This window comes from Ictalurus punctatus, unplaced genomic scaffold (genome assembly GCF_001660625.3).
Source record: "Ictalurus punctatus breed USDA103 unplaced genomic scaffold, Coco_2.0 Super-Scaffold_100058, whole genome shotgun sequence".
Taxonomy (NCBI): Eukaryota; Metazoa; Chordata; class Actinopteri; order Siluriformes; family Ictaluridae; genus Ictalurus; species Ictalurus punctatus.
In genome coordinates this window covers 410,422-438,335 of record NW_026521089.1, presented here as the reverse complement: position 1 = coordinate 438,335, position 27,914 = coordinate 410,422, and the positions used below count along the sequence as shown (strand labels likewise).

General features: G+C 37.7%; 1 protein-coding gene and 1 long non-coding RNA gene across 4 annotated transcripts; both read right to left on the bottom strand.

Annotated features, from left to right (window-relative positions):
- Positions 1–4,736: 4,736 nt before the first annotated feature.
- On the bottom strand, positions 4,737–8,165 carry LOC128630619 (dynein axonemal heavy chain 6-like). Its single transcript, XM_053679023.1, has 2 exons — positions 7,594–8,165; positions 4,737–7,403 (listed from the first exon to the last, which is right to left on the bottom strand). Exon 2 carries the CDS (start codon positions 6,851–6,853, stop codon positions 6,515–6,517), a length of 339 nt encoding a protein of 112 aa, XP_053534998.1. The 5' UTR covers positions 6,854–7,403; positions 7,594–8,165; the 3' UTR covers positions 4,737–6,514.
- Positions 8,166–12,690: 4,525 nt separating this feature from the next.
- LOC128630630 (uncharacterized) lies at positions 12,691–17,934 on the bottom strand. Of its 3 annotated transcripts, none has more exons than XR_008394906.1 (7): positions 17,451–17,934; positions 17,200–17,293; positions 16,647–16,960; positions 16,215–16,377; positions 15,994–16,122; positions 15,727–15,793; positions 12,691–12,836 (listed from the first exon to the last, which is right to left on the bottom strand). It is a non-coding gene; the product is annotated as an uncharacterized LOC128630630 (long non-coding RNA). The 3 variants fall into 3 exon arrangements; XR_008394904.1 differs by having other exon boundaries at positions 12,693–12,836; positions 15,671–15,793; XR_008394905.1 differs by having other exon boundaries at positions 12,694–12,836; positions 15,671–15,793; positions 16,709–16,960.
- Between the last annotated feature and the right edge of the window lie 9,980 nt (positions 17,935–27,914).

Genomic DNA, 27,914 nt, shown 5'->3' with positions numbered 1-27,914 from the left:
AAACTGCAGTTCCACATAAACAGTATCCTGAGCTCAGGATCGAATCAGGGAACATGGAGCTGTGAGGTAAACTGGTCTACATGAACCAACTCATACACAATATATGGTAAATCCACTTGGAGGAAGGAGTGGGGAGGATTCATTCATTAATAATTATTAGGGCTGCAACTAACCATTATTTTCATAATCGATTAGTTGGCCGATTATTTTTTTGATTAATCAGATGGGGCGGGGCAAACTTTCAGTACCATTTCTTTTTATTTGAAATAAAATCCACAAACTGAGTGTTACTTCAGACTAAAACTTTACACAAGTGTTTGCCCAAAACAGAAAAGAACCCAATTCAAACACACACACACACACACACACACACACACACACACACACACACACACACACACACACAGAGAATATATAGTATTTATTAGGACTGTAGTTTAATCCAGTGCTTTTTGTGCAGCCATGAAAATAATGCATAAATACTATAAAATAAATAATATTAAATTTTGTGTTTGAATTAGACATTACAGATCTTACTCGCTCTACACTCTGTATCAGCGCGTCTACACCGCGCGTGATCGCAACGCGGCCTTGTTACTAACACATCACTTCCGTTATAATAAACAACAGAATTTACACTGCAAGTGCGCAGATACAACATATAATGACAATAAACTTATATTAAACTAAACCTTTTAAGCAGCGTGCACCAGTTTCCCCTGCCTCTTACACACAGTGGATATGAACATAACTTTGTGCTTCGCGGTATTTAATATAAAATGCTCCCTGCATTTCTGATTTTCTTCCTCAGTCACGTGATGATTTCTCCTCCATCTGATGGAGACTGACGTCATGTTGGGAATAATAGGTAACGCTGACAGAGAGTAAACTGGAGAAAGTAAGTGTCGGTGTCTCTGAGTGTCTGCTAATGCTAGCATGCGTATGACGTCAATTGTCATCGTGACTTATACTACCGGTTAGTAAAAAAATCGCTAGTGATACATTTGAGATGATATTACCTTTCTAAAATCCACACAGTTGAGTATACAGATAGTAGAGTATACAGTGCATAGTGTAAGTGTACAGTACTTCATTTGGGACAGAACTTTAGTATTTACTCCCCGAAGCGTGTTTTCTGAACAGAAGTAATGTAAGGCAGACCATCTAGTCCATAATGACTTTTTGACTTTTTTTGACATAGTGTAAAATGTTAAAGAGCTATCTCTATATCTCTAGATATAACCATATATATATATATATATATATATATATATATATATATATATATATATATATATATATATATCATGTTAGATGGTATGTTAGATGGTGGTATGCTGTATTCAATAGGACTATGTGAGCACTAACAAACACTGAAATCTAAGAATGTTTTTTTTTTTTAAACAGATAATTAGTAAAAATGTGTCCGCACAGGTCTGTTAGATCTTTAACATATAACAGGTAGTGCAATAATGGTGTAAATGTAAACATAACACACTATGACTGAGTATTCAGCAAATTAGCTTATACCAAATATGATCATAGCAGTTATAGTGATAGCAGCCAGGTAAAGTGTATATAAAGTGTATATAGTGACAATAAATTAGATCCTGTTTTTTTTTTTTTTTTTTTTTTTTTATAATACAGTACAGTATAATTCAGTTGTTCTATTAGTGCAATTTCAACCAAATACAGTGAAGTGTAAAAGTTTGTACCCCCTTTTGGTTTCTTTTGGACAGAAGGGTGTTAAATGTCCTAAACACTACAAAATTTGACTGTAAGTAGAAGTTAATTTTATTATCAGACTCAGATATCCATGTTAATATTTTTAATACTGCTCATTACTATTAAATGACTTGAAAGAATCAACACATCGGATGGTCATGGCAGGACCTTGATTTTGTGGTCAGTAAACCAATTGTGTGTTGATTTTGATGTATGTTTTGGATCACTGTCCTGCTGGAAGATCCAACCACGGCACATTTTAATCTTTCTGGCAGAGGCAGTCAGGTTTTTATTTAATATCTGTTGATATTTGATAGGCCATGATGCCATGTATCCTAACAATATGTCCAGGTCCTCTGGCAGAAAAACAGTCCCAAAACATTAAAGATCCACCACTATAGTTAACTGTGTACATGAGGTACTTTTCCATATGGTTAGGGTGAAGTCAGCTAACATGGGCCACTTTTTGGAAAATGATTTATAATGTCATCAAATAAGCTATCATGTCTCATCATCTCATCAAATCATGATCTCTAATGATATTTTTATAAATTAGCATGGGCCTCTTCAATATAAATTTATTTTTAAAATATGAAAAAGTATAATTGTTTTAAAATTATGAGGGTTAGAGTATCGGCAGGAACCCTCTTGAGCCACAACACAATGTTCAGGCAAATTGGGCCGGCTGTTCAGTTAACATGGGCCAATATAAAAAGATAACAGGTAATTTCGACTGAAATCATTTTAATTTTAACAGTAAATTGATAATATTGTGTTCAGTGTGCCATAGCAGCAACACCGTAAATATATTTCATTTAATAGAAAGCACATCTTCTCCACAGCTCTCGTGGTACAATGAGTTGCACTGACAGCAGCACACCCTAAATGTTCCCGCTGCATTGAATGCTGAAGGACTGTCGTGGTCTCTCCTTTCTCCCCAGCAGTAACCTGTACAAAGGGTTTACCCACCTCCCGAACCACACGAGTAGAGTAAAACTGGTCTTGTAGGCCAAATACATCACAACTCCACAGATGTCTGATTGCATGTTCCTCCAGCAGGTCTTCATACTGTGGAAACCACTTTCCTAACACACTACATTGCTGTATGGTTCAAGCTGCTTGTTTTTTTTCCTGCTCTCCAGGTCCTCCCTCAGTAGAGTAGAGGACGATGGTAAACTAACTGGTTTCTATTCCATTATTATTTGTAGTTCCTTAGTTAAATCTGTGACCATGGGAACTTCTACTGTTTGTTCTGCATGTTGTTTTAAGTTCCTTTCTCCCCTTTTTCCTTTAGGGCCAGCCTGTGTTGGGGTTAATGAAAGTCTGGTTTTCCCCTCTCTACCGAACCTCCTATTTTCCCTTACGGTCCCCACATAGGAACCCATAACAGGTTGCGTACTCGGTTTAAGAGGTGGAAACGATTCAGGGTCACTGAAGGATTCAGCCAATGGGGTGAGTGACTTTTTTGCCATTTCTGTTAACATTGATTTCAGGGTCTGTGCTGAACTCGCTGTGAATTTCTTTCTATATCTTGTTTTGCTCCAGGTTACTGCGCTGTTGAAAACCCGAATGTCCAATTCCCTTATTTCAGACAAAATGGTTGCTATTACCTCATCGTAGTGTTCTTTTAAGATCTCTATATTATTGTCCATCCACTGTGCTGTGTTTTGTTTGACCTTTTCCAGTGTTGACTGGTTTGGAGAAGGTTTAATGAAAGATGTGAATTTTGTGACCTGTCTGAACACACTTGGTGGATAAAAATTAGCCAGTGTTGTGGCCGCCAGAATTTCTGAATGATGTAGAGCCTGTAAAAATTTGAAATATTTTGTCAATGTTAAATCTACAGCAGTTTTTGATTTGAGAGACCTTGAATTTGGTTTTCACTTACATTTGCAGGTTCCCTTATTGGTCCAGAGTCAGCGAAGACTTCAAATCTGTTGTGCAATACTACAGACATATTGTAAAAGTAAGTTCACTTTAAAAAGGAAGAGAGATGGAACAGCCTGTGCAAAGGGGAAGAATGAATAGGGGCAGAAAATCCTTTAAGATGAAATAGAATTCAGAAAGGAGAAACAGTCAAGGAAATTATTCAATCAACACAACACCAAATCAGAAATAAAACACATACCTGTGTACGTATAGGGAAAAATGTAGAAGTGATGCCATCTAGTGGATGAATTAAGGAATCATTCCTTTGATGGACATCTTGGAACATATGCATAAAATACGCCTTGTCTTTCTTCACAGGACTGCAATTTTGAGGTCTGGGTGAGCTACTGGCATAAAATGGAGGAAGAACATCCCAACAGGAGAACAGGAAAACTTTCTTTGCAAAGTTGTATATATCCTTTTCTCTTCTTTGTTTTCAGTGTGCACACTCTTTGTAGACTTTACGTAGAAAAGGATTGTACTTACTCCTTTCAGGGTTTGGTCATCGTTGTTGTTTGAGGTTTAGTAGAGCTCCTTTCCTCTCTGGATCTCATTAAAAAAATTCATTTATTTATTTTATTAAACATATTCCAGGGCTCCAGGCAAAAAACAAAATCTTGGAGCCATTGGTTCCTAAACCCCAAATATTTATGTGCCAAATCAAATTTTCAGGAGCCAAAATAGTGATGTCATATGACATATGATGATATCATTGTTAAATGGCTACCTCACACTGCCTTTTCTTTCCCTTCTGTACTGTCTGCCTTTGTTTACTCTGCCTCCCATAGTTTACACAATGTATTATTTACATACACAATATGTGCAATGTTCAGTACGTCATATAATAATAATAATAATAATAATGAGTCTTTATTGATCACATATGCATTACAACACAGTGAAATTCTTTTCTTTGCATATCCCAGGTTGTTAGGAAGTTGGGGTCAGAGCACAGGGTCAGCCATGATACAGCGCCCCTGGAGTAGAGAGGGTTAAGGGCCTTGCTCAAGGGCCCAACAGTGGCAGTGATGCCCCCATCTTGAATCATATTACCGTAAATACTTAAATGTGCAGTCATTTGTTTCTTTTTTTTCACTTTTTTATTCATTTCCTGCTATTCAGGCTCAGAGTCATGTAGGCTGCATTGAATTTTATTTTCAATTCCCTCATCTCTTTTTCAGTGACTTTATCACTAGCACGTTGCACTGCTTTCACGATTGGGGTGGCACGAGGGGCAGACCTAGCAATGACACAATCCCTGGCGGTCTCATGTTTTGTACTGTCTCCATGCTTCTTTACGGTTTCTTTTTTAAAATGACTCGAACTGGTAATGAACTCTGTTTTACCAGCAATATCTTGTCCTGCTTTAGCGCAAAATGTGCAGTACATTTTCCCTTCGTCATAACGTAACCAGGCGAACTCTTGTAGCCAAGCTGATTTAAACTGTCTTGTCGGGATGAGAGCCGCAGGGACGGGAGAAGACTCAACTCGCTGCGCTTGGCTGTCATCATCTGTAAAAGATTGCACACCGATTGAAACGGGCTGGGATGACTCAAATGTCACTTGAGAACTTTCACTGGTCGAGTTGGTCTCAACATCGTCGGCATCTGATGTAGAGGAGGCAGGGTTTGGACAGGCAGGGGATGAGGAAAAAGTCTGATATTTTTCTTGTCAGCTGACTAACGTTAGTTAACTACGCAGTTAGCTAGCCTACATATAACGGATAAATTCACATTCTAACAAACTAAACCACATCAAACTAAATTAAACACCTTTAATAAAAAGGCTCAGGCAGGGTTAGCTTAGGGGATGACTCAACCCAACACTCATTGGTGTGGGAGGTGGCACAGGCACAAAACCTTGTCCTTCATTCTGTATATATTTCTCTATATGTATTTAACATTCTATGAGAAAATATCAGTTGTATAAAAAAATGGAAAAGAAATTATATAATTTTTTTAATCTATATATTGTGTTAAAAACGAATTCTGCCACTTTAAAAAAAAAATGAATTTTCATGAATCTCATGAAAATGAATCACATGTAAATGAATCAACGTAAATGAATCACATGTAAATGAACCATATGAAAATGAATAAATAAATTAAAGACTTTAAAAGAAAATCTGTCTAAATGTAAGACGTTTTAGGTGAGGTTAACTATTGGGGGTTGGAGGATCAGTTTAGAGAAAACTATTATAAACTATCATTATAAACTATCCACGCTATATCGTCAGCGAGAATGCCCAATTCGTATACAATGAGATCGTATATATCACATGTCTTTGTGTATGTGTTCACGTAGGTGGACTCGAGCAGTAACTTTGAGTGGCAGAGGCAGCTGTGCTAAAACTGGGACGTGGATGTGGATTACTGCGTGGCCAGAATGGCTCTGTATCAGTACGTCTACGGATATAAGTACCTGGGAGCCTGCCTCTGTCTGGTCATCATCCCGCTCACAGTAAAGACGTGTTAACAATACGTTAAGACTTCATAATGCATAATGTAGTGTAGTGCATGTTATTATAATAATATTTATTTAAATACTATGCGTAATGCATTACGGAGGCTTTATAACATGCTTCAAATGCGTTTATCGCTCATTATAGGCGTGTGAAAGAGTGAAGTCTTAAAGATACGTTTGTGTGTGACCTTTCCATCAGGAACGCGTTTAATGTAAAAAAAAAAATCTTCTTGGAAATGATATGCTTGTGCTTGTTTGTGATGGTTTTTAGGACCGATGCTACCTGTGTCTGATAGGTAACACCTCGAATAACATGTGTGTAGAAGGTGTGAGCTTGATCCTTTCACCGTTAGCCAGACAGAGCGTCTTGTTGTTGTCCAACACGGGGGTAATTTTCTCAATCCACAGGCACGTCCACAGGTACGTCACTCACCACCCACTTGTGCGTGTCGGCGATGTCACTGCCGAGGGACGGTTTGATGGCACTACACTCCAGTGTGAGAGGGTCGTCTTCACCATACAGCTCGTCCAAGCTTACTGACTGTGGGTTGAGCACGTCGGTCTCGATGGGCTTGTAGAAGGGATTCACCTCGCAGCCCTCTGTCTCGTGGAGGGTGCGCAGTGCGTCAGCGAGGGCACGGTACGCCGTGGTCTTACCGCCTCTTGTAGGGCCCACCAGCAAGACGCCCTGGTGCACCAGCATGGTCTCGTACAGCTGGATCACCTTGGCGGTCATGCTGGAGACGGGCTGCAGGGAGTGGGCGCATAGAGCTGCCTCGATGTTCGACTGAAGCGCGCCGTAGTCATGCTCGGGGACGCCCACACAGGAAAGAGGTCCGACAGAATACCGCTAAACGCACACAAGAAAGATTGGATTGACTCGATTGACACTAGGTTCAAGATTTTCAGATTATGGATGTTCAGATGTTCCAGGATTCTTTACTTTTCATCTGGTATAACATTACAAGGTGCTAATGTTATATACTTTAAATGCTTTAAAAAAAAGTTATATAATTACAGCTTTTTAGTTGCAAAGAATTTGCAAATGTCAGTTAATTGTATTTCCTAATTTGTCCTGGAATTTCCTCCTAGTGCCTGATTCCAGTGATCCTGTGATAATGACCTTTGATACTCCACATGTAAGCTTTGGCGTTCTTTACTATTTATCAATTTATTTTATTTTAAGTTCTGCGTCATCCTTGAGTAACTTGGGCAGGTTGGAGTATCGTAGCGCTCTAATCAACACCACGTTCTCACTCAGGTGTGGGTTCTCTCGCTTCAGAGACCTGGAACACGCACACACACACACACGCACACACACACACACACACACACACACACACACACACACACGCTCGATTTATTCCAGCAAGACATGTGTTACATTTATAGATAGTTTTAATTAACAATTTAGAAAAAACAACGGATGAATCTAATCTAATCTAATATGTTCACCCTGTTCGTAGACGGACATACCCGGCCATGACGATAACAGAGTTGACGACTCTCATGCTGAAGTCGTAGTGGTCCTGCCGGGAAAGCTGCTTGCTGCACAGCTTATACAGCTGAATCATCTTCTTCGCCAGAGTCTCACTGGACTTGAAGCCCTCAGCTCACAAGTCCACCTACAGCAAAAAAGACAACGTGAAACGGTTCTGTAACACGCCAGAATACATCCGTTATTGCGTTCATTACATAATGTAATGAATGACGGCACCCGAGCACACCTCTGCGATGACGGTGTGGTTGGGCACAATCATGGAGACGGATCTGAAGCGGCCTCCAGGTTGTCCCGGAGCTCGGTCCTGCCTGCGTAGCCTGGGTTTATCGTGATTAAGGCAGCTTCCTACAAATGGAAGCAAGGGAAATGATAACGATTCAAACCCTTGCTAATATTCTGAAATCGATTGCAACACTGAGTGAGTCTGTTCCAAGAATCGATTCAGCACAAATCTCGAATTAAAGGTTAGGGGAACAACCCACAGTATTAAGTACATAGGATCATTATCATGATTAACAGGGCGATTCCTAATACCTGGTGTCAGTTCGTAGATACCAGGTAATGGGAATAGAGTCGATTCAAAGAAATCAAGCTTTGGAGTCGACTCTATAGTCATTGGGAACATGGAGTCAACTCCAAAGCTTGATTGTGGGGGAAGCATGACTGAAGAACCTTGATTTCTCAGTTTGGGAACAATCCCAAAGAAATAGTCGGGAGAGCGTTTGGCATTGTTGTGACAAACGCTGAATCTCACAGCTTTTTTTTTAGTTTTTAATTACTCAACAACTAAGACACAAACCCCTCGTTTATTCCTTCACTTTCATCTTTCACTACTTTTTTTATTTTACATTTTGTTCTGATTCTTTCCCCCTGAATGTCTGGCTAGAACTTTCTGAAACTGGGAGCTAATGCTAAATTTAATGTTCTGTTAGAAAAGACAGCTTGATGTGTGGTTTCATTAAATTCATTCAATTTAAATATCTTGTCTTTCTAAGAAAAACTGCTGATTAAGCAATGCACTATACCATATTCATGAGAAAGTAGAATTTTGTATTTGTTATTTGACGTTTGTGTAAATTCAATACGTCGTTTTCAGCTAGTGATTTAAAGAATTGGTTCATGAGTCATCTTTGTCAGATATGCTGGTGGCGCTTTCTGATTTTAGTAATTTAACCATTCAAAAGAGTTATTTGTGTGTGGAACAGTGTTGCATTGCACCCACGAATACCTGCAACCTGGAATGGAAAATAAGATTTATTTTGTTCCAACACTTTTTTGTTGTTATTGCTGTTGCTGTTGTTGCTGTTGTTGTTGCTCCAAAACTGAAAAGTGTTAAAATGGAAGCAGAAGTAAGTGTAGCTTCTTAAATTGTGTAGTGTAACGCAGTGTTTTTCAATTTTTTTTGAGCCATGGCACATTTTTTACATTGGAAAAATCTTGTGGCACACCACCGACCAAAAATGTTACAGAATGACACTCTGTAGCCTAATACAGTATATGTAATTGCAATATAGTTTCTCAATTTATTTATACTCACTCACAGTGAAACCTGGGCCTGTTTAGATGAACACAAAGCCAATATCCTGGCAGGAATTGAAGAAAGGCATACACAAAGCTCTTCTTCACCAGCTTTCAGTCTCTCTCTGTTTTTAGTTTTTATAGCAGTTGGGTTGAAAAGCTTAGCTCACACACATATGTTGTGGAAAATGGGAGCAATGTCAAAACTTTGTTGGCCGGAATGGGGAACTCCTTGGGAGCAGTCAACCAAAAACTGTCCAAAGGAAGTTAAGCAAATCTTAGCTTTAAACCACGATCTTGTTTCAGTTCAGTTAGTTCCTCCTGCTCCTGTAAAGTTATGTCCTTTCCAATAGCAGTCAAGGCATTCAGTGGAGGCTGAAGAGAAATAAAATGACAACTTCTCCTCAAGTTTTCAGATGTTTACCTATTACCTCGCACAGTGCAGCAGGGTGATCTTGCCGTTCCTCTGTGAGTGGGAACATCTCAAGGTTGGCACTTTGCACATGTTGTTGCCAGAGGTGCACCTTTAAATGGAATCCATTTATTTTATCCATGCTTGTAAGCAGGTTCTCATTTCGGCCTTGCATCCGTGTGTTCGGTTCATTCAGATGATGAAATATATCTGCCAGGTATGCCAGCTTTGCACACCACTCATCACTTGCAAACAGATTTGAGTAATCAGACCTCTCGTTTGTCAGAAACACTTTAAGTTCCTCCAACTTATTAACAATTTAAGCTCATACACACGGGCCAGCAACTTGTCATGCTACAACCATCGGATCTCCGTATGGAGCAATAAGGCTTTATGCTTCGCTCACATTTCCTCACACAAAGATGCAAATATACGACTTTTCAAAGGTCGTGTCTTTACAAAGTTCCCTATGTGCACAACATCATCCACCACAGGAACTAGTTCTGCTGGTAAAGTCTTTGCAACGAAGGTGTCACGGTGCAGAAAACAGTGTGTAACAATAAGATCTGGGTTTCTTTCCTTCACTCTGCTAACGAAGCCTTAGGTGTGCCCGACCATGGCTGCAGCTCCATCAATGCAAACACTTGTGCAATTTTCCCACGTAAGTCCTCCCTGGTCAAGATATTCTGATGTGACCCAAAAAATTTCCTCTCCTGTTGTTTTTTTCTGGCAGTGCCTTACAAAATAGGAAGTTTTCTCTAATGGCATCTCCATCCACAAAACGCACATTGGCCAAGAGCTGAGAATATCCGTAGACTCATCAAGTTGCAACACAAATTTCCTACTGATGCGTATCTTTTCCAAAACATGGCTTTCGATGTCTGTAGACATGTCATCAGTACGTCTGGCGATTGTGTTATCTGAGAGCGGGAGTTTAGATATGTCTTTAACCGCGTCAGGGTCGAGCATCTCGTTGACAGTGTCTTTGCAGGCAGGTAGTATTAACGTCTCTGCCACAGTGTGGGACTTTTTTCATTTAGCTACAAGTGCAGCAACTAGCTTTGAGGGCTTTCTAATTTACCTTTGTGGTTTTTCTCATTAATGTTGCCTGTTTCTGTGTTTTCACGCAGGCAAACAAAATAGTCCATCGGTTTGTTTTGAAGCGCCGGGTGTTTCGCTTGGAGATAGCGTTTAAGCTTGCTTGGCACCATGGCGCTATTGGACAGCTTCTCGCCACACACCAAACATAATGGAGTCGGGGTCATCTCATCGCTGGTGAACGTAAATCCTAACGAAAGATAACTTTTGCTCGAGCTCACCATCTTTGCTTTCTTTTTACCACCACTCATACTAGGCCCTTCACCTGGGTCACAGTCTTGTCCAGGGCCCAGTTCGGAGTTTGCATTTTTCCTTTTTAAAAACTTCTCCATCACTGCCACCACGACCTGTCGCATGCGTCACTAATTCTCTTGTCTCTAAGAAGGTAGGAGGCAATTACCTACTGCCACCTAGACGAATATTACATTACTCTGCCAGTCACTATATTACAGCACAGACACTCACATGGGCTGTGCCCAACGGATTGGCAGTTCATCACCTTAACCTCTTGCTGACATAGCTCACGCATATGAAATTACATCCCGGTGTGTGGAGCAATAAAGATGTTTCGGTGCAGATTCTTTGCCCCTGTCGTCTGGACTGCGGAATGCGTTCTGCGTTGACGGATCTCCAGAGACGCCAGAGCCTTACAGCAGCTGTGGCCAAAAAGCATTGAAATACAGTTCACAGTTGCGAAACACGTAGTCACAGTGCTAGCTTTTCACATTTCTCCACCCTCTCTAGTGCTAGCTCAGGAACCTGTACAAAGCTTCACATTTGTAGGCCCTGTAGGTGTGAGACAGACTGCAACAAGGCCAGATATTGCTGGAAAGAGGAGGCAAAGTAACAAGTTTGCGACGAGGTTTTAACGAAAACTATGCAAATGAGGATTTAATGTTCGCTGACTAGATAACTGCTTTTTATTCAAAAAAGCAGTTATAATATATTTTTTATTTTATTCAAGTCTTGAGGTATGAGCTGTGCCGTCATATAAACTGAAGGGTGACGATGCGGCGAGACGGCCCAAAGGTCTCACAGAACGGGACAATTCCATAATTGAGCCATCGCAATGCATTCCAATCCTTGGTCGGCTAGGTACCGACTACCTATGGACTGCCCATCTCAGCGTGTTAAATTGCTTTGGAAAATGTAATACAGGTCATGGTTGCGAAACACGTAGCCACAGTGCTAGCTTTTCACATTTCTCCATCTCTCTCAAGGATATTCAGCTGGCCTGCCGTATTCGCGGAGAATGCACTTAAACGACAACTCCGTCTAATATACACAAAGGCTCTTTTAAGAGTCACTTCATCGTCTCAGAAAACAGCTAATTTTATTTCTTGGGCTGTTGGAATATTTAGATAAGAGAAGGGGACATTATATATATATATATATATATATATATATATATATATATATATATATATATATATATATATATATATATATATATATATATATAAATGCTTTATATTTCTATCAACATATAGAAATGTTTATTATTCGTTATTAATGAGTGAACTTTATTATGATAAATATACTGCTATGTATATTACATAATGTTATTTGTTTTTTATAGATGATGATGAACAGTGCAGAAGAGCCGTGTATTGTCCTTAGGTGAAAACTAGACAATACACAGTAATAACGCCGATGAGCTGTGTCTGTGTACAGTAGCCCAAATCTGCCTTCTGTTCCAGGCGGCGTTGTGTCTTGTGCTGGATGGAGCTTGACTGCCCTCGTGTGTCCAGTTTAAATATTAGAACGTGGTATGGAGAGAAAAGGATGTGTGTGTGTATATATATATATATATATATAATATATATATATATATATATATATATATATATATATATATATATATATATATATATATATATATATATATATATATATATCTGTGTGTGTAAATGATGTAAAAGGCTTTCTATCAACATTATAAAAAGGTTTGTTATTAATTTTGTATTTTTAGTATAAATATAGTGCTATGAATATTACATAGTTTGTTTTTATAGAAGAGCCGTTAATTGTGATTATGTCCGAACAATACAATGCACAGTAATGAGCTGTGTCTGTAAAATAGCCCAAACCTACCTTCTGCTTCAGGTGGAGTTGTGTGTTGTGCTGGATGGAGCTTGACTGCCCTCGTGTGTCCAACCTTGGGAACGGCAATTTCCCAGCAGCGGTATTCTGTCATAAGAGTACATTTGTAGTTAGGCCCGAGTTGGGTAAGAAATATTACATGGTTTATATTACTGTGTCCCCTTTTTAACGCATTCATGATCATTATTGTATACATTACAAAGATAAAGGTAATGTTCTTCCCTATTTGTGGATATTCTCGAAGTGAAATAGATGAGGCCACCTAGGGAACACTAAGTTATCTAGGAGCAGTGATGAGAATGACATGTCTAATAACATTAGAAATACATTAATAATGTTATTATAATAGAAATCAAGGTGTGCACTTTAACATTATAAAATATACATACACAGCAAAATCAACAGAAACAGATCCACTCTATTGGAGTTCATTTCAACACTTTTAAAGTGTCCGGAGGGGTCCACACTCCACAGTGTCATTTTAACACTTTAATAGAGTTCACATCAACTCTTTGTATAGTTGAAATTGAACACTACTAAAGTGTTAGTTTCTCAACAGCAGTGTGTAGTGTTAGAAATTAATTCTCATAGGAGTAATTCATTAAATCTCATAGTGTTAATTGCGTACTATTAAATGAGTTTCCTCTAACACTATAAAGTGTTAATATGCTACTGAACAATTAAAATAACATTTAAATGATTACAAATCTAAAAGGCAAATAAAGAAAAAAAAAACAGTTGGTTGCTTTATAATAGTTTTCTTTTTTTCAAGGGCGTTAACATTACTGACCCCTCAGGTCACGTCTTTCTAAATATAACAATTGAGCGCTATGTGCTCTCTTTGATTATTCTCATTAGAGCACTGCTGGTCAAATGGCCTAAAGTGTGTCAGTTCATTCACAGAGATGACAGAAAACTCATCCATTCGGTTATCTTCTATACAGTATGCATTGAAGTGGTCATCATAGTACATCATTTTTACATTGCAGGAAATAATGAAAGCACTCTCTTCATATATTATTATATCACAGATCTTTTTGAACACAGGGAGATCATAGGTACATCCAGTGCATATGAACACACCAACCTGATACTCAGTACCATAATGTCTGACCCACTTTTTACTTGTAACACTCAAACAGGCTTCTAAATATAATGTCTGACTGAGTTCTTCCCCACCTTGCAAGTTACAGATGGTTTTTGATGTAGGACCAAATTCAAACCTTCTAAAACAATCATTTTCACAGTTAAATGCCAATTGACGTTGATGTTGCTTTACTAATGATTTAATGAGATTCTTGAAATTTTTGCCACATCTTTTGAAAATATGGTGCTTAGCTTAAAATCACATTCACCACATATGGATAAGAGGTCCAATTTTTTTATGCATCTCAGATAGTGCATCATCAAGTGGTGCTTGGGAATCGACGTCTTGTCAGGAAACAATTCTTTGAATAGAGTATGGTGATCACAGATCAGATGTTTTAAGTAACATATCATCCCATCAGTTATGGTGTAGGAGAACACTATATTGACAATCTGTATCAAAAGTAGGAGAAAGTTCCAGTGATTGTTATTCCTTTCAATGACCACCAAATATCAGTGGAGTGTTGTGCAGAAGACACCATGACTGTATGGCATTCAAACCCAGGTGTTTGCCCATATCATCAATTTTTAACCCACTTGGTTTGTTTTTACGGTCTGTGTAACCATAATTAAAGCTGTGCATCCTGTTTAACAAGGTACTCAAAAATCAGTTTAAGTTCATACTGTACCACACCCTCTAGCAGATCATGCATGATGTCAACAGCATAGTTATCAGTACAATGGAAATACTCTAATGAATTGAGCGCACATGACTTTTTGACACCATATATTGACCGCAGTTCAGGATTTTCATTTAGTGCCTTACAATGTTCAGTATGAACCTCTTTGGAACAAAAAATTAACCCAGGATGATCTTCAGTAAATATAGATTGAACTTCTTCCTTACTAATTAAACAAAGCCTACAGAAATTAGTTGCACTGTAAGATTCCCAGCAAGCCATTTAAAGCCAAATTATCTCCTGTTACTTGAATTACTGAGCCAAACAATGGTGGTTCAAAACAAGGAAGCTGTATGCCTTCGGTTTCTAAGATTTTCAGGTCATCAATAAGGGGCTTTAGTATCACATCAAAACCATATGTCTTAAGATCTTCCGTGTAGAATCAAGCTGCAAGATGTACATTAATCAGTACAGAGTTACACTTGGGTGGAAGATTTTTTTTTTGAGTAAAATAGATTCAACCAAGTTTGTGGATCCCCCTCTTGGAACCTAGAGGGTTAGCAGTTTCAAAATCGTTGTGATAGAGTAGAATCTGAAAAGCGTGCTTTTGCTGTGAGAACAGTGCATGGTTTTGGAAACATGACCCATCATTAATGTCTTTGTAAACTCCAACTTTGTAAACTTGGGCGATCATTTGAACATTCCGCCTCATATTCTCCCTGAGTGGAAAGATCCTGATTAGTATCAATCTCCTGATCCATAGTGTGACTATGTACCTTGCTGAGGTGTTTTCGGAAGCCACTATAAGTACAAAATGATAACAGGCGACCTGGCTCTCCACATTTTAAATGTAACTTTTTGCTAGGATATAAACCATGTTGAAATTTTAAATGTTGACGAAGAACCAAACAAGTTCTGAGGTGTGCTTTACATACAAAACACGTGAACATCTTCAAGGCTGTTAATCTCACTGCAGCAATCGTGCTCGAAGTTCTTTAACACGCGGGCTCTCCATTGCTCTTCCGACATCGATGTTATAGATAGTGGTTTGGATAAATGTGTAGAAATCACAAAGAGCTTCATCATATGAGAAACCTAAGACATAGTGAGCTTTGAACAGTTCATCAAAAGCTGCCACTGATGTGTGCACCTTACATGGGATCGCCTTTTGGTTGATAATGTAGAACTTCTGATGTCCTTCTTTTGTTCACCGATGCAGAGGAGAAATGGTTGTCTTGTGTCAGCACTCTCAATGAAGGTATTCACACTGGCTCCTTCCTGAAGGTCAGCAAAGGGACATAAAATAAATATGAAAATAAAACTCTTTGCATGTTTTTTACATTATCACTAGCACTGTCACATCTTGTTTGCAGGTGGTGTAAGCAAAATGAGATGCAGGTCTCAGAATCCCAAAATAACCTACACCTCAAGAGCTCCTAAAATTAAGATCTGATGTTTAAATATTAACTTTTGCATACCTTAAGATAGCTCACAAGATGGCTGGTTGCTTGAGCTGAACTGATCTTGGATATTTTTTTTCTGGCCTCTTGAGGTTGGAGGGAGCAGATGCAGCTGCAAAAGGATTGAGGACATGTCGCTGTCCCATCCTAAAGACATCACAAAATAATTAACTGATCTCTATTTAATTATTTTTTTAAAGACTGGAACATTTTTAAAATACAAAACAGTTTATACTGACCATTTTAGTCCTCAGGTTCAGGTTCAGTTCCTGACAGCAGCTCGCCCATATTCTTAAGAGTCTTGCAGTCTGCAATGATTTTTGGCTTGAAGAATGTTGACCACTTTGCCAGGAACTTCTGAGACACTTCGTCACCAAACATCATGGAGAAATCGTGGTCGATCTTTAAACAAGGTTTATACAGGTTTAAACATAACGGACATAAATGGATAAAAGGTCAAATACTAAAAATTAAGATCTGCTGTGTTATTTATGCATACATTTGGGATATAAAAGATTAGAACGTTGAATTTCTCAGTTTGGACCAGCCTGTTGTTGTTATGGTGATCACTGAACAACTCCTTTCTCTACTGTACCAGTGAACTCCTTTAATAACTACAGAGAAGGTCATTTCCTTTTCAGAACTACTTACAAAGCTAAATATTTTCTTACCAATCCAGATACAGCAAGGAAACGAGTGAACAAATCCAGGACTGAAGATGATGCATCCTCACCCACCATCTTCTGTCAATACTGGAAAGTCGCTCATCTTCTCATCAGTGGAATATCGTATTGTAGATATCGCCTCCCTGCACTCCTCACCAAATCGCTGTTGACAAGTTAACAGAGATTCTTGTCTGTTTTTTGGACCATCCTGAAGAACAGTCTTGGAATGACACCAGGAGCCAGCACAGGTGTTATGTTGAACTGTCTTGATCCTCCATGCAATGAAGCCAGTATTACCCTAAAGGATCATAGTAGTGTTCCTGTTTAAGAAAAGACCCACACAGAGGCATCTCGTTCTTGGCTTCAAGAATGAATTACTCAACACAATAAGTTCACACAATGACTATATAAAATTACAAAAACAAGTGGAAAATACAAAGCTGAGCAACCTATAAACACTCATCTAAAACAAGATCATTTTAACTTTAAAACTATAAAAGGGAAGAAAATATAAACACACACACTGGTTTGGGTTTTCAGACAGAATACAAGAACTTACATATCCATGTTTGGAGAAAGGATCTTGGAGGTATGGAAAAAGTGTCACAATTCCCAGTGCATAATTGGTCCTCACACTTGACCATGGAATCCTCCTTTCAAAATAAATCAATTTACTTTGCAAGTGTGTATGTTTTGCAAGAAGTTAAAGGATAAATTCCCCTTTTATAGCAACACAGAATATCATTCTTTAGCTGCGTCACATGAATCTGTTGTGATGACAAAGGGAGGGAAGTGACCTCCAATTCTTACCCATGTAGCTCTAACATATGCCACACGTAAACAGATGGTGAACGTCCTGGTTGCAGACATGACCCTCAGAACACAATCAACTTTCTGCCAAAACATCTTACATCGTTATGACATGCTCATGGAAATTTAAGAGGATTTTTAATGCCTTTCCTTTATGTCGAGAATACATTTACAAAACACTTCTACAGATAAGTATCAATAATAAACAATTACATAATTGAGTATTTTAAATGCATTTATTCAAAGCTTACCTGTCTTGCTTCATTCTGCTCCATTAACCCTGTTGGGTTCCTCCTCTTTCTTCTGGACTCCAGGACAATTGTGGAATCTGATGAATGGGATGAAGCTGGGGATAGTGGAGTCAGTACAGAGGAGGATGCTTGATCTGAGACCAGCTGAACATCCAGATCTACAAAATCACAGACAGAACAAAATCAATTTAAATGTACATGTATTTATCAGTAACAAAAGCATTTCAACAAATACTTAAATGGTTACATAAAAAAATTTAAAGTATATTATCTTCATTAAGTACTTTCCATATACGAATAAGATGTACTTAACGTAATGATCAATAGTATAGCAAATGATAATAGTTTGAGGTCCTTCAAAAAGATATTTTAGACTCTGCTCCTAGGTAACTTCATGTGTTCCCTACGTGGCCTCATCTATTTCACTCAAGAATATCCACAAATAGGGGAGAAGATTACAAAAATAAAGGTAATGTATACAATAATTATCGTGAACAGGTTTTAAAAAGGGGGGAGAGAGAGTAATAGTAATCATGTAATATTTCTTGGCTTACCACAAACTTGGAACAGAATACCCCTTCAGGGAAACTGCCGTTCCTATGTTTGGACACACGAGGGCAGTCAAGCTCCATCCAGCACAACGCCGCCTGAAACAGAAGGTAGGTTTGGGCTATTTTACACTGACGCAGCTCATCAGCGTTATTACTGTGCATTGTCTAGTTTTCACGTATCAAGGACAATACACGGAGCTTCTGAACTGTTTAACAGCATCATCATTATGATTTAATTTTTAAAGAACGCACCCTCTTCTCTAGACATGGAAATGTTGGGGTTTTTTAAGTTTACATTGTCACAAAGCAGCTGTACACATATCTGGATATATTATTTCAATGTCCATTCTTAAACACGACAGATGAACAAACAAAGAAACTAACCACATGAAAATGATTACACACTACTCCGTTCAAATGAATACAGAGGCCAGCTCAGATACCACAACGTTTAAAAACCCCGACATTCGCGGCGTCATAAAGGGAACAACCGTCAAGCATACCATCAGGAAACTTATAGAACTCTGAACGTGACGTCATAACAGATCTTATGGCTCGCTGCTCCGATTTGACTATATATGTCTGTGCGCGCGCGCCGGGGAGACTGACCTAGACACGGTATAAGGACAGCACACAAACACATTTAAAACATATTAACACATTAACATTATCTCATGTACATAGCAGTATAGTTATCATAATAAAGTACACAAATTTACTGCTAATAGTAACATTATTAATGTCTTTCTAATCTTATTAGTCATTTCATTCTCATCACTGCTCCTACATAACTTCATGTGTTCCCTAGGTGGCCTCGTCTATTTCACTCGAGAATATCCACAAATAGGGAAGAACATTACAGAGATGAAGGCTTAAAATTGCTTGAATGATAAAAAGTCAATAAATACGAAATCACTAGATAACTTTAAAGGGTTTATTTTCTACAGAACATGAATACAATCCTTTCACTCAAAATAGGACTTCCCACTGCAGACCCTCCTCCAACGTTTTCAAAAAAGCTCCTAGCGTCATATCTAGCGACTTTTTAGACAAACCTTAGCTACTTTCTGTAGAAGAGAATGGCCAGTACTGCCCGGTGAGTGTGAGGTCCTGCTTTCCCCCCGGAGACACGCCTCTCTCTGCGGCTACTCTGTTCAGTGAGGGGCAGAGAGGAGCAGCACATTCATTCACTTCTAACTTTCTCTCTGAGAGATTATTTTACATGGAAATATAGCACGAAATCACAGTGCACTCGTTGTCTTTAAGTTATGTGTGTGGTGGTTTAGTCAGATGACGTCACGGTTATAAAATCTGAATGTTAGCAGTGCAGATCAGCAGCTTGGAAAAGGTTTGAAAGTGACTGCTGGTGAACATGTAGTCTCTTATTGGGCCGTGGTTCAGTCACTATTTCATACTCGTCCTGTTGTCTGACAACAGAAACAGAAAAAATACGTAAATGAAAACAGCTTTATTGGGAATTTGGCTGTAAAGGGCTGACTTTAGGCAGAATGAAAATACGATGTAATGATGTAATGAATATGCTAATTAGTGCATGACATCATCTAGAAACGTGTGGACACAGTGCTCCTGTCACTCACTTGGAGTATTTTAACATTATAGTGAAGATGAATCAGTGCCTGGGAAATACAAATTTAGTCCATCACGGCTGGGAAAAGGAGCTATATTAAAATTGGCTGTGTTTTTTAAAATTATTATTATTAATAAAAATTTTTGGGAATTTAAAAAGAAGAAATAAAGAATATGTTTGAATGACATCTCTTGTGTAGTCTGTGAAAACAAAAGCATACACAGTATTTGAAAAGTGCTTGAAAGTCCTGGAATTTCATTATGAAGCATCTGTACAGACCCTGTTATATGTACTATGTGATTGATGTATTAAACATTCCTCTTGATTTCTGGGTTTAGCATAGTTATACCTCGGTTTGAGTTTAAAACAATAGCTAGATTTACTGGTAGAATAATGCTAGTTAGGTTTCTCTCACAAATATTATTGAGTAGATAAAGTATATTCAGTAGCTTTTCTGGGATAGTGAGAATTTAGGTTAATATAGTAGAAAACAAAACACTCCGATTATCCTGGTTGTAAGAACTGCTCATTCATCTGTACACCTTTACAGTTTTCACTGCAGATATATCATCAGCTTTATTGAACAATACTCAGAATCCTTGTCACCTCCCAGCCAATCAGTCATCAGTCATGATGAATTTTTGTATGGTTGGAAGCATGTTTAAAACACAGAAAGTGCTGAGATCATGTAAGAATGAGGTTTTACTCACTGGCATAAATGTGTTCACTTTAAACTTTGTTCCTTCCCTTAAACACTTACCTGCCTGAGAGTTTCCAATGTTTGTAGAATGATGATTCTCAGTACAGCACATTACCAAATATCAATGGGATTTTAATTTATTTATTTATTTATGACAATTATGGGATTTTCTAATTTATATAATATGTGAACATTTTTTTTTTTTTTACATGATTTTACACCTTATCTTATTTGGCTCATCAAGGTTCAGAGCATTCCATTCTCTTAAATCAACATTTCCCATTGTTAGTATCAGAATCTTATTTAACATGCAACATATTCAATAATCTGTAACTAAGACTCAATAAAGAAATTCTCATTACACAGTGTCCAGAATGTCTCTGAAACACTTCAGCCTATGATTAGCCATGGATTCCTGGGAGGACACTGTAGCAGTCTCTGAGGATTTCTACTTATCACTTCACTGTAAAAACAAAAAAAAAACAAAAAAAAAAAAAAACAACAACCCCAAACCATTAAATGCTGGCTTCATCTTCTTTTAATTTGATTGTCAGTGCTCAACTCAAACCAACAGCAGTATTATTAATAATATCAGGAATGATTGTGTCTAAAATCAACCACTGATGATATCCCACTTGTTTGTTTCTAGATTGTATGATTTATTTAGCCAAATCTAAACTCACCTCTCCATTTGTGTAACTGGATACTCAGGATAATAAAATTTCACTCTGATTTCCATCCACCCCCTTCCATTTTCTACATCTCCTATCATACAGGAACCTTGAGCCTATCCCAGAGATCATAGGGCACAGGACAGGGTACACCCTGGACAGGGTACCAGTCCATCGCAAGGCACACTCGCATACACATTCACACACCCATTCCTACACTACAGACACTTTGGACATGCCAATCAGCCTACCATGCATGTCCTTGGACAGGGGTCATGCAGCAGGCCAACAACCCTAAGCACAAAAAGCACATAAGGGTCCACCAAAGTATGGTTAAAAGAGAATAAAATTCATGTTTCAGAATTTGCCAAGTCAATGTCCTGACCTTAATAAAATAGAAATGTTGTGGAAGGATCGCAAACAAGCAGGTCATGTCAGGAAAATCACCAGCATTCCAGAGTTGAAGCTGTTCTGTACTGAGAAATGAGCTAAAATTCTTACAAGCCTATGTGCACGACTGATCAACAGTAAAAACAGGGAAAATGTTTAGTTTCGGTTATTTCTGACCAAGGGGTTCACACCATATGCCGAAAGCAAAGGTTCACATAGGATCACATAATAGAAAGAAAACATTCTACACACCGTTATACCACCAGCAGCAGTCTGGACTGTTGACACAAGGCAGGTTCATGCTGCTGATGCCAGTGTCTGACCCTATCATCTACATGTCACAACAGAAATCAAGATTCATCAAAATCAGGCAATGTTTTTCCATGCTTCAACTGTCCAGTTCCAGTGAGTCCACACCCACTCTAGCCTCAGGTTCCTGTTCTTGGCTCACAGACAGGAGTGGAACCTAATATGGTTGTAACTTATCCACCTCATTTGGTTAGACGTATTGTATGTTGCAAGAGGGTTATCTGCTCCCCACACTTGTAAAGAATTATCATTACCATAGCCTTTCTGTCAGCTCGAACCAGTCTGTCCATTCTCCTCTGTCCTCTGTCATCAACAAGGTGTTTGTTTTTCTCCACCATTCTGTGTAAACTCAAGAGATTGCTGTCTGTGAAAATCCCAGATCAGCCTCTAAAATTCTCAAACCAGCTCGTCTGGCACCAACATTCATACCATCATCACTGAGATCACTGAGATTCTGATGTTTGTGTGAATATTAACTGAAGCTTACTGAAATACTTACCTGTATCTGCATGATTTTATGCATTGCACAGCTGCCACACAAATTAGTTAAGTTCTTTTTCAAACACATCCTGCAAAAGCAAATAAGATCGGCACTCCAGCTGCTTTGAGTAGCCTAATGCAAAATGTATTCAAAATACTATTTTTAAGAACTCCAAAACACCTGAAACTGGATTCAAGGCACTGTATACAGTGTTAACACCATCGAAGTCACCATTTAATTACATATGTTTCAACAGTTAAAATATATAATAAATAAATAAATAAATACATTATTATTATTATTATTATTATTATTAATTATTATAAATAACTATAAATATAATATAATATATGTTTAATTATAAATTATAAATAAATATTATTATTATTAATAATAACAATAACAATAATAATAATAATGATATGTGTAATTTATATAGCTCCTTACTCATAACCAATGTTGCTTTACAATTACAAAGTTTCAACAAAACATGGAACATGCGGTAGACTAGATTTGAGAAAAAATATTATTTATAGTTTACAAAGAAATATTAAATTTCTCATCAAAACACGATTACACTGCTTATGCTAAGCTTAATTTACACAAGTTTCTAATTACAAGATTGAATTATATAAAGTGAGCGTGATCGATTCATGTAGTATTAATGTAAACCCATTACATTATGAAATCTTGTGGGGATGTTGGCACTGACAGGTACTATAACTATAGTATTTAAATTTACATGATTAACATGATTCAAAGGTGTGTGATAGAATAGCACAGTGTTTTAATAAATTCAATACTAATGAATATTAGGTGCTATTATTAATGAATATTATCCTGGTGTCTAATATTTTTTGAGAACAGTTTCATATTGAAATACAATGAATCTGCACATTTTAACAGTTCAAATGGAGAAGTTATTAATGTTTTGTCACAGTAATGATTCTGTGTCTCATTGCCAAAAATGAAAACCTCTTAACTCTGAAAGTCAATTAAACAATGTTTGAAGGAGAATCTATAATAAATGTATCATCAGATGACTAAAGGGAACGCTGGATGATCCGTCACATCAGTTTTAGCCTGACATTTTTTGCTTTTGCCTCACACATTTGTACAACAGTTTTTTTGAATCAGACATTGATTGATTCATAAATCAATTATCTCACTGGATAAAACCTATACCTATATTATATATGTATATATTTATGTATGTATAAAATGTAAATGGAAGCTTTTTGCTTCATGTTTTTTTTAAACTTTGCTGTAGACTGTCATTTGAGTCAAACTTATTTGCATTTGAAGAACACAAAGTGCATTTGCCTTTTAAAGAAACTAAATAATCATTTAGTGATACACCAAGTGGACAGGTCAGAGTTTAAAGGGTCAAAGAGAGGACTTTCTGATCTATGTCGAAGGAGGTAAGAAATCTCTCTAAACTGTGCCTTTATTTTGGCACAATGAATGATATATTTGTTATATGATGCTCTTCATATAATTTGATGTGCACAGTTAAATTCTGATTATTAAGTGGTGAATGGTACATTGCTTCCTCAATTGGCTATTTTCTTTTTAATCCTTGAGTGCTCTTGTAAATTGTCTAAAGTTGGTATCTTTCTAGTTAAGCAGGAAATGGAGAATTCACAGAGGCCCATGCTTTTTCTTTTACTTGAAACTCTGATTTCAAGTATCAAACTAATTTCAAGTATTTTAAAAAATCTCGTTTTACAGTACACTATGATTGATTTAATATCACTTGTAAATTGTCATCATTTAAAAAGGCAAAATACCTTTTATAGATTAAAAACACAACCTATCAAATGTTCCTATAATGTATATATTTTTTGCGCAGGGATATGCATTTTCTCATTGCAGTCGATTCTATAGTAGAATACAGAAATACACACACGCACGCACACACACACACACACACACACACACACACAGAGACACACACACACACACACACACACACACACACACACACACACATGTCTGAGATCACATTGAAAATCTGGATTTTTTTTCTCTTTTACATTTTGAAATAAATAGGTTTTAGAATTTTTTAATATTTAAAACAAAGAAAGTAAATGTTTAATATTTTGGATATTTTTTTTTTTAAATTCTGCAACTGTAAACATTAAGAAACTCTGAATCTCTTGTAAATATTTTAAAGGTTCTACTTTTTTTTTTCTTTTTTTACTGAAGTTGTAATCAATAATACAATTTCGAATGAAAATTCTAAAATTAAATAATAAAAAAATGCAAAATAGAAACATTTTCCACTAGTGCTCTCAGACTTTTGGTCCCGACTGTCTGTGTGTGTGTGTGTGTGTGTGTGTGTGTGTGTGTGTGTGTGTGTGTGTGTGTGTGTGTGTGTGTGCGTGCGTGCGTGTGCATGTGTGTGTGTGTGTGTGTCTGTGTGTAAACTATTAATGAAAATAAAATTTTGTGTAAGATAAATGAATGAATAAATATGTTCTCTTCTCCCCTCCAGTCGATGTGGCCTTAGGAGGAATAACAATACAATCTTCTTTACACTAACAATTATCCTGCTTACTTTGCTATCGATGACAACAGAGCATCTAACATGAATTTCAACTCATGCACTGCTACAAATCCTCAGTATAACCCATGGTGGAGGGTGGATTGTTGGCGGTGTATGATATTAGCAGTGTAATCGTCACTAACAGAGAGGACCGCTGTTCAGAATGGATAAATGGTGCTGAGATTCACATCGGTAACTCCTTGGTCAACAACAACCCTAGGTGAAATATTTAAAAAAATAATTTATATAAAAATATCGGCCTAAATGAGTAAGAGTTTATTATAGAATTTTATTAACATTTTAAAAAGCTTGCTGAATATAAGGCTTTGCAATTTGGTAACAAATATTTGTATATATTTACAACTCTAATGAGGCATTACAACATTCCAGTAAAACTGTTCTTTATGTAATATACATAATTATAAAGCACTTTAAGACTTAATAAATATATTGTGAAATATTTTAAATGACATTAATTAATGCTTAAATAGTCACTCATAAGTTCACTGTAGTATTGCTCATTTAGTATTGTACACTTTATTTTACTGAAGTATGACTCAGCAACATTTAAACAAACTTATTGCAGAAAATGTAGGTAAAATATGTTACTGCAGATCTTTATCTGATTGGCAAGGACATTTTTAATTGTATAAATTGTGTAATTCTGACATGTAAATTTACATGGAATAAATGACTACTTACTGAAAGTAGTTCTGGCTACATGCCAAATTGCAGGTTTAAATGAATGCTCTCACTGTAACACGTTAATCCTATAATTAAAACTTATACAAGGACATGGATAGATATTAGAATACTGCAGTATGTCTCTCTCTCTCTCTCTCTCTCTCTCTCTCTCTCTCTCTCTCTCTGTGTGTGTGTGTGTGTGTGTGTGTGTGTGTGTGTGTGTGTGTGTGTGTGTGTGTGTGTGTGTGTGTGCTATACAGTAACTACATAGTAACTTAACTACATAATAAATTTTCTCATCTTCCCTCCAGTCAATGGGGAATCCGTCTATTTCTTAGAAGGAATAGTGACACAGTGCCCTGCGATGGACTGGCACCCTGTCCAGGGTGTACCCCGCCCTGTGCCCGATGCTCCTTGGGATAGGCTCCAGGTTCCCCGTGACCCTGAAAAGGAGTAAGCGGTTGAAGATGGATGGATGGATGAATAGTGACACAGTATGAAGCACAGAAGGGTTTAATTAGGAAGGTTTTTATTTCATTTTATTTTCCTTTCATGGGAAATTCTTTAGAATGGAGGGCTGCATTATTCTTATTAACTTTGGGGGAGAGAAAAAATAGAAGGTGGTGCATGAATGACTGTCTATAGCTGCTATAATGTAAGGGATAACAGAAACTAACTTGTCTCACAGGTGTTCTGTAACATTAGACATGACTATAAACTGCGAAAAAGTATGATGTGTCATTCTTTAATAAAATAAGAAATTCTTCTGCACACTCTGGTATGAAAATAAACAACTTCAGGGTGGTGACAGATTTATTAAACATTATTAACTTTGGATTTAACTTAATATGTAAAACTAAATAGAGTTCCCTTCATTTCTCTCTCTCTCTCTCTCTCTCTCTCTCTCTCTCTCTCTCTCTGTCTCCCTGTGTGTGTGTGTGCGTGTGTGTGTGTGTGTGTGTGTGTGTGTGTGTGTGTGTGTGTGTGTGTGTGTGTGTGTGTGTGTGCATGCGTGAGTACAGTGGAGCGAGTGAAACGTGTTGGTGAGAGCGTGCGTGGAAGACTGAGGTTTTTTTCACTTTCTTTCTCTTATTTTCCCCTTCTACAGTATCTCACAAAAGTGAGTACACCCCTCACATTTTTGAAAATATTTGATTATATCTTTTCATGAGACAGCACTAAAGAAAAGACACTGTGCTACAATGTAAAGTAGTGAGTGTACAGCTTGCGTAACAGTGTAAATTTGCCATCCCCTCAAAATAACTCGACACACAGCCATTAATGTCTAAACCGCTGGCAACAAAAGTGATTACACCCCTAAGTGAAAATGTCAAAATTGGGCCCAATTAGCCATTTTCCCTCCCCGGTATCATGTGACTTGTTAGTGTTACAAGGTCTCAGGTGTGAATGGGGAGCAGGTGTGTTAAATTTGGTGTCATCGCTCTCACACTCCCTCATACTGGTCACTGGAAGTTCAACATGGCACCTCATGGCAAAGAACTCTCTGAGGATCTGAAAAAAAGAATTGTTGCTCTACATAAAGATGGCCTAGGCTATAAGAAGATTGCTACTACGAGAAATAAGCTCATAGCAACACTGATGAAATACACATACAGTACAAAAAAACACACACACACAAATAGAGAATGTGTTTAGCATTTTTTTTTTTTTTTACATCTGCACATAATTATTAGTTTAGCAGCTTTTTTAGAATTAAAAAAGTCATGTATAAGTCTATATAATGAGTCTTTACTGGTCACATATACAGTGAAATTGTTTTCTTCACATACTCCAACATGTCAGGAGGCTGGGGTCAGAGTGCAGGGTCATGATATGGCACCCCAGGAGCAGAGAGGGTTAAGGACCTTGCTCAATGGGCAGCTTGACAGTGCTGGGGATTGAACCCCCAACCTACTGATCAGTAAGCAAGAGCATTAACCGCTAAGCCACCACTGCCCCAGTGTGTGGGAGTGAGAGGGGGTATGGGGTGAGAGATGTGATAGAGAGCGAGAGAGAGAGAGAGAGAGAGAGAGAGAGATCGATAGAGATCGATCGATCGATCAGATCAATGTTTAGAGTGTTTTGCTCCGCTTAGAGAGACCGAACTAGCTACATTAAGAGAGAGAGTTAGTTTTCATAGCATTTACTACTTCTTACCCCACTGTTTTCTAACTACTACAAATATAGACTTCTGAACACCGCCCTTAAAAGCTTAATAACAGAATACTGCAATTTTTGGGAAATTGCCGTTCCCGAGTTTGGCCACACGAGGGCAGTCATGTCCCATCCGG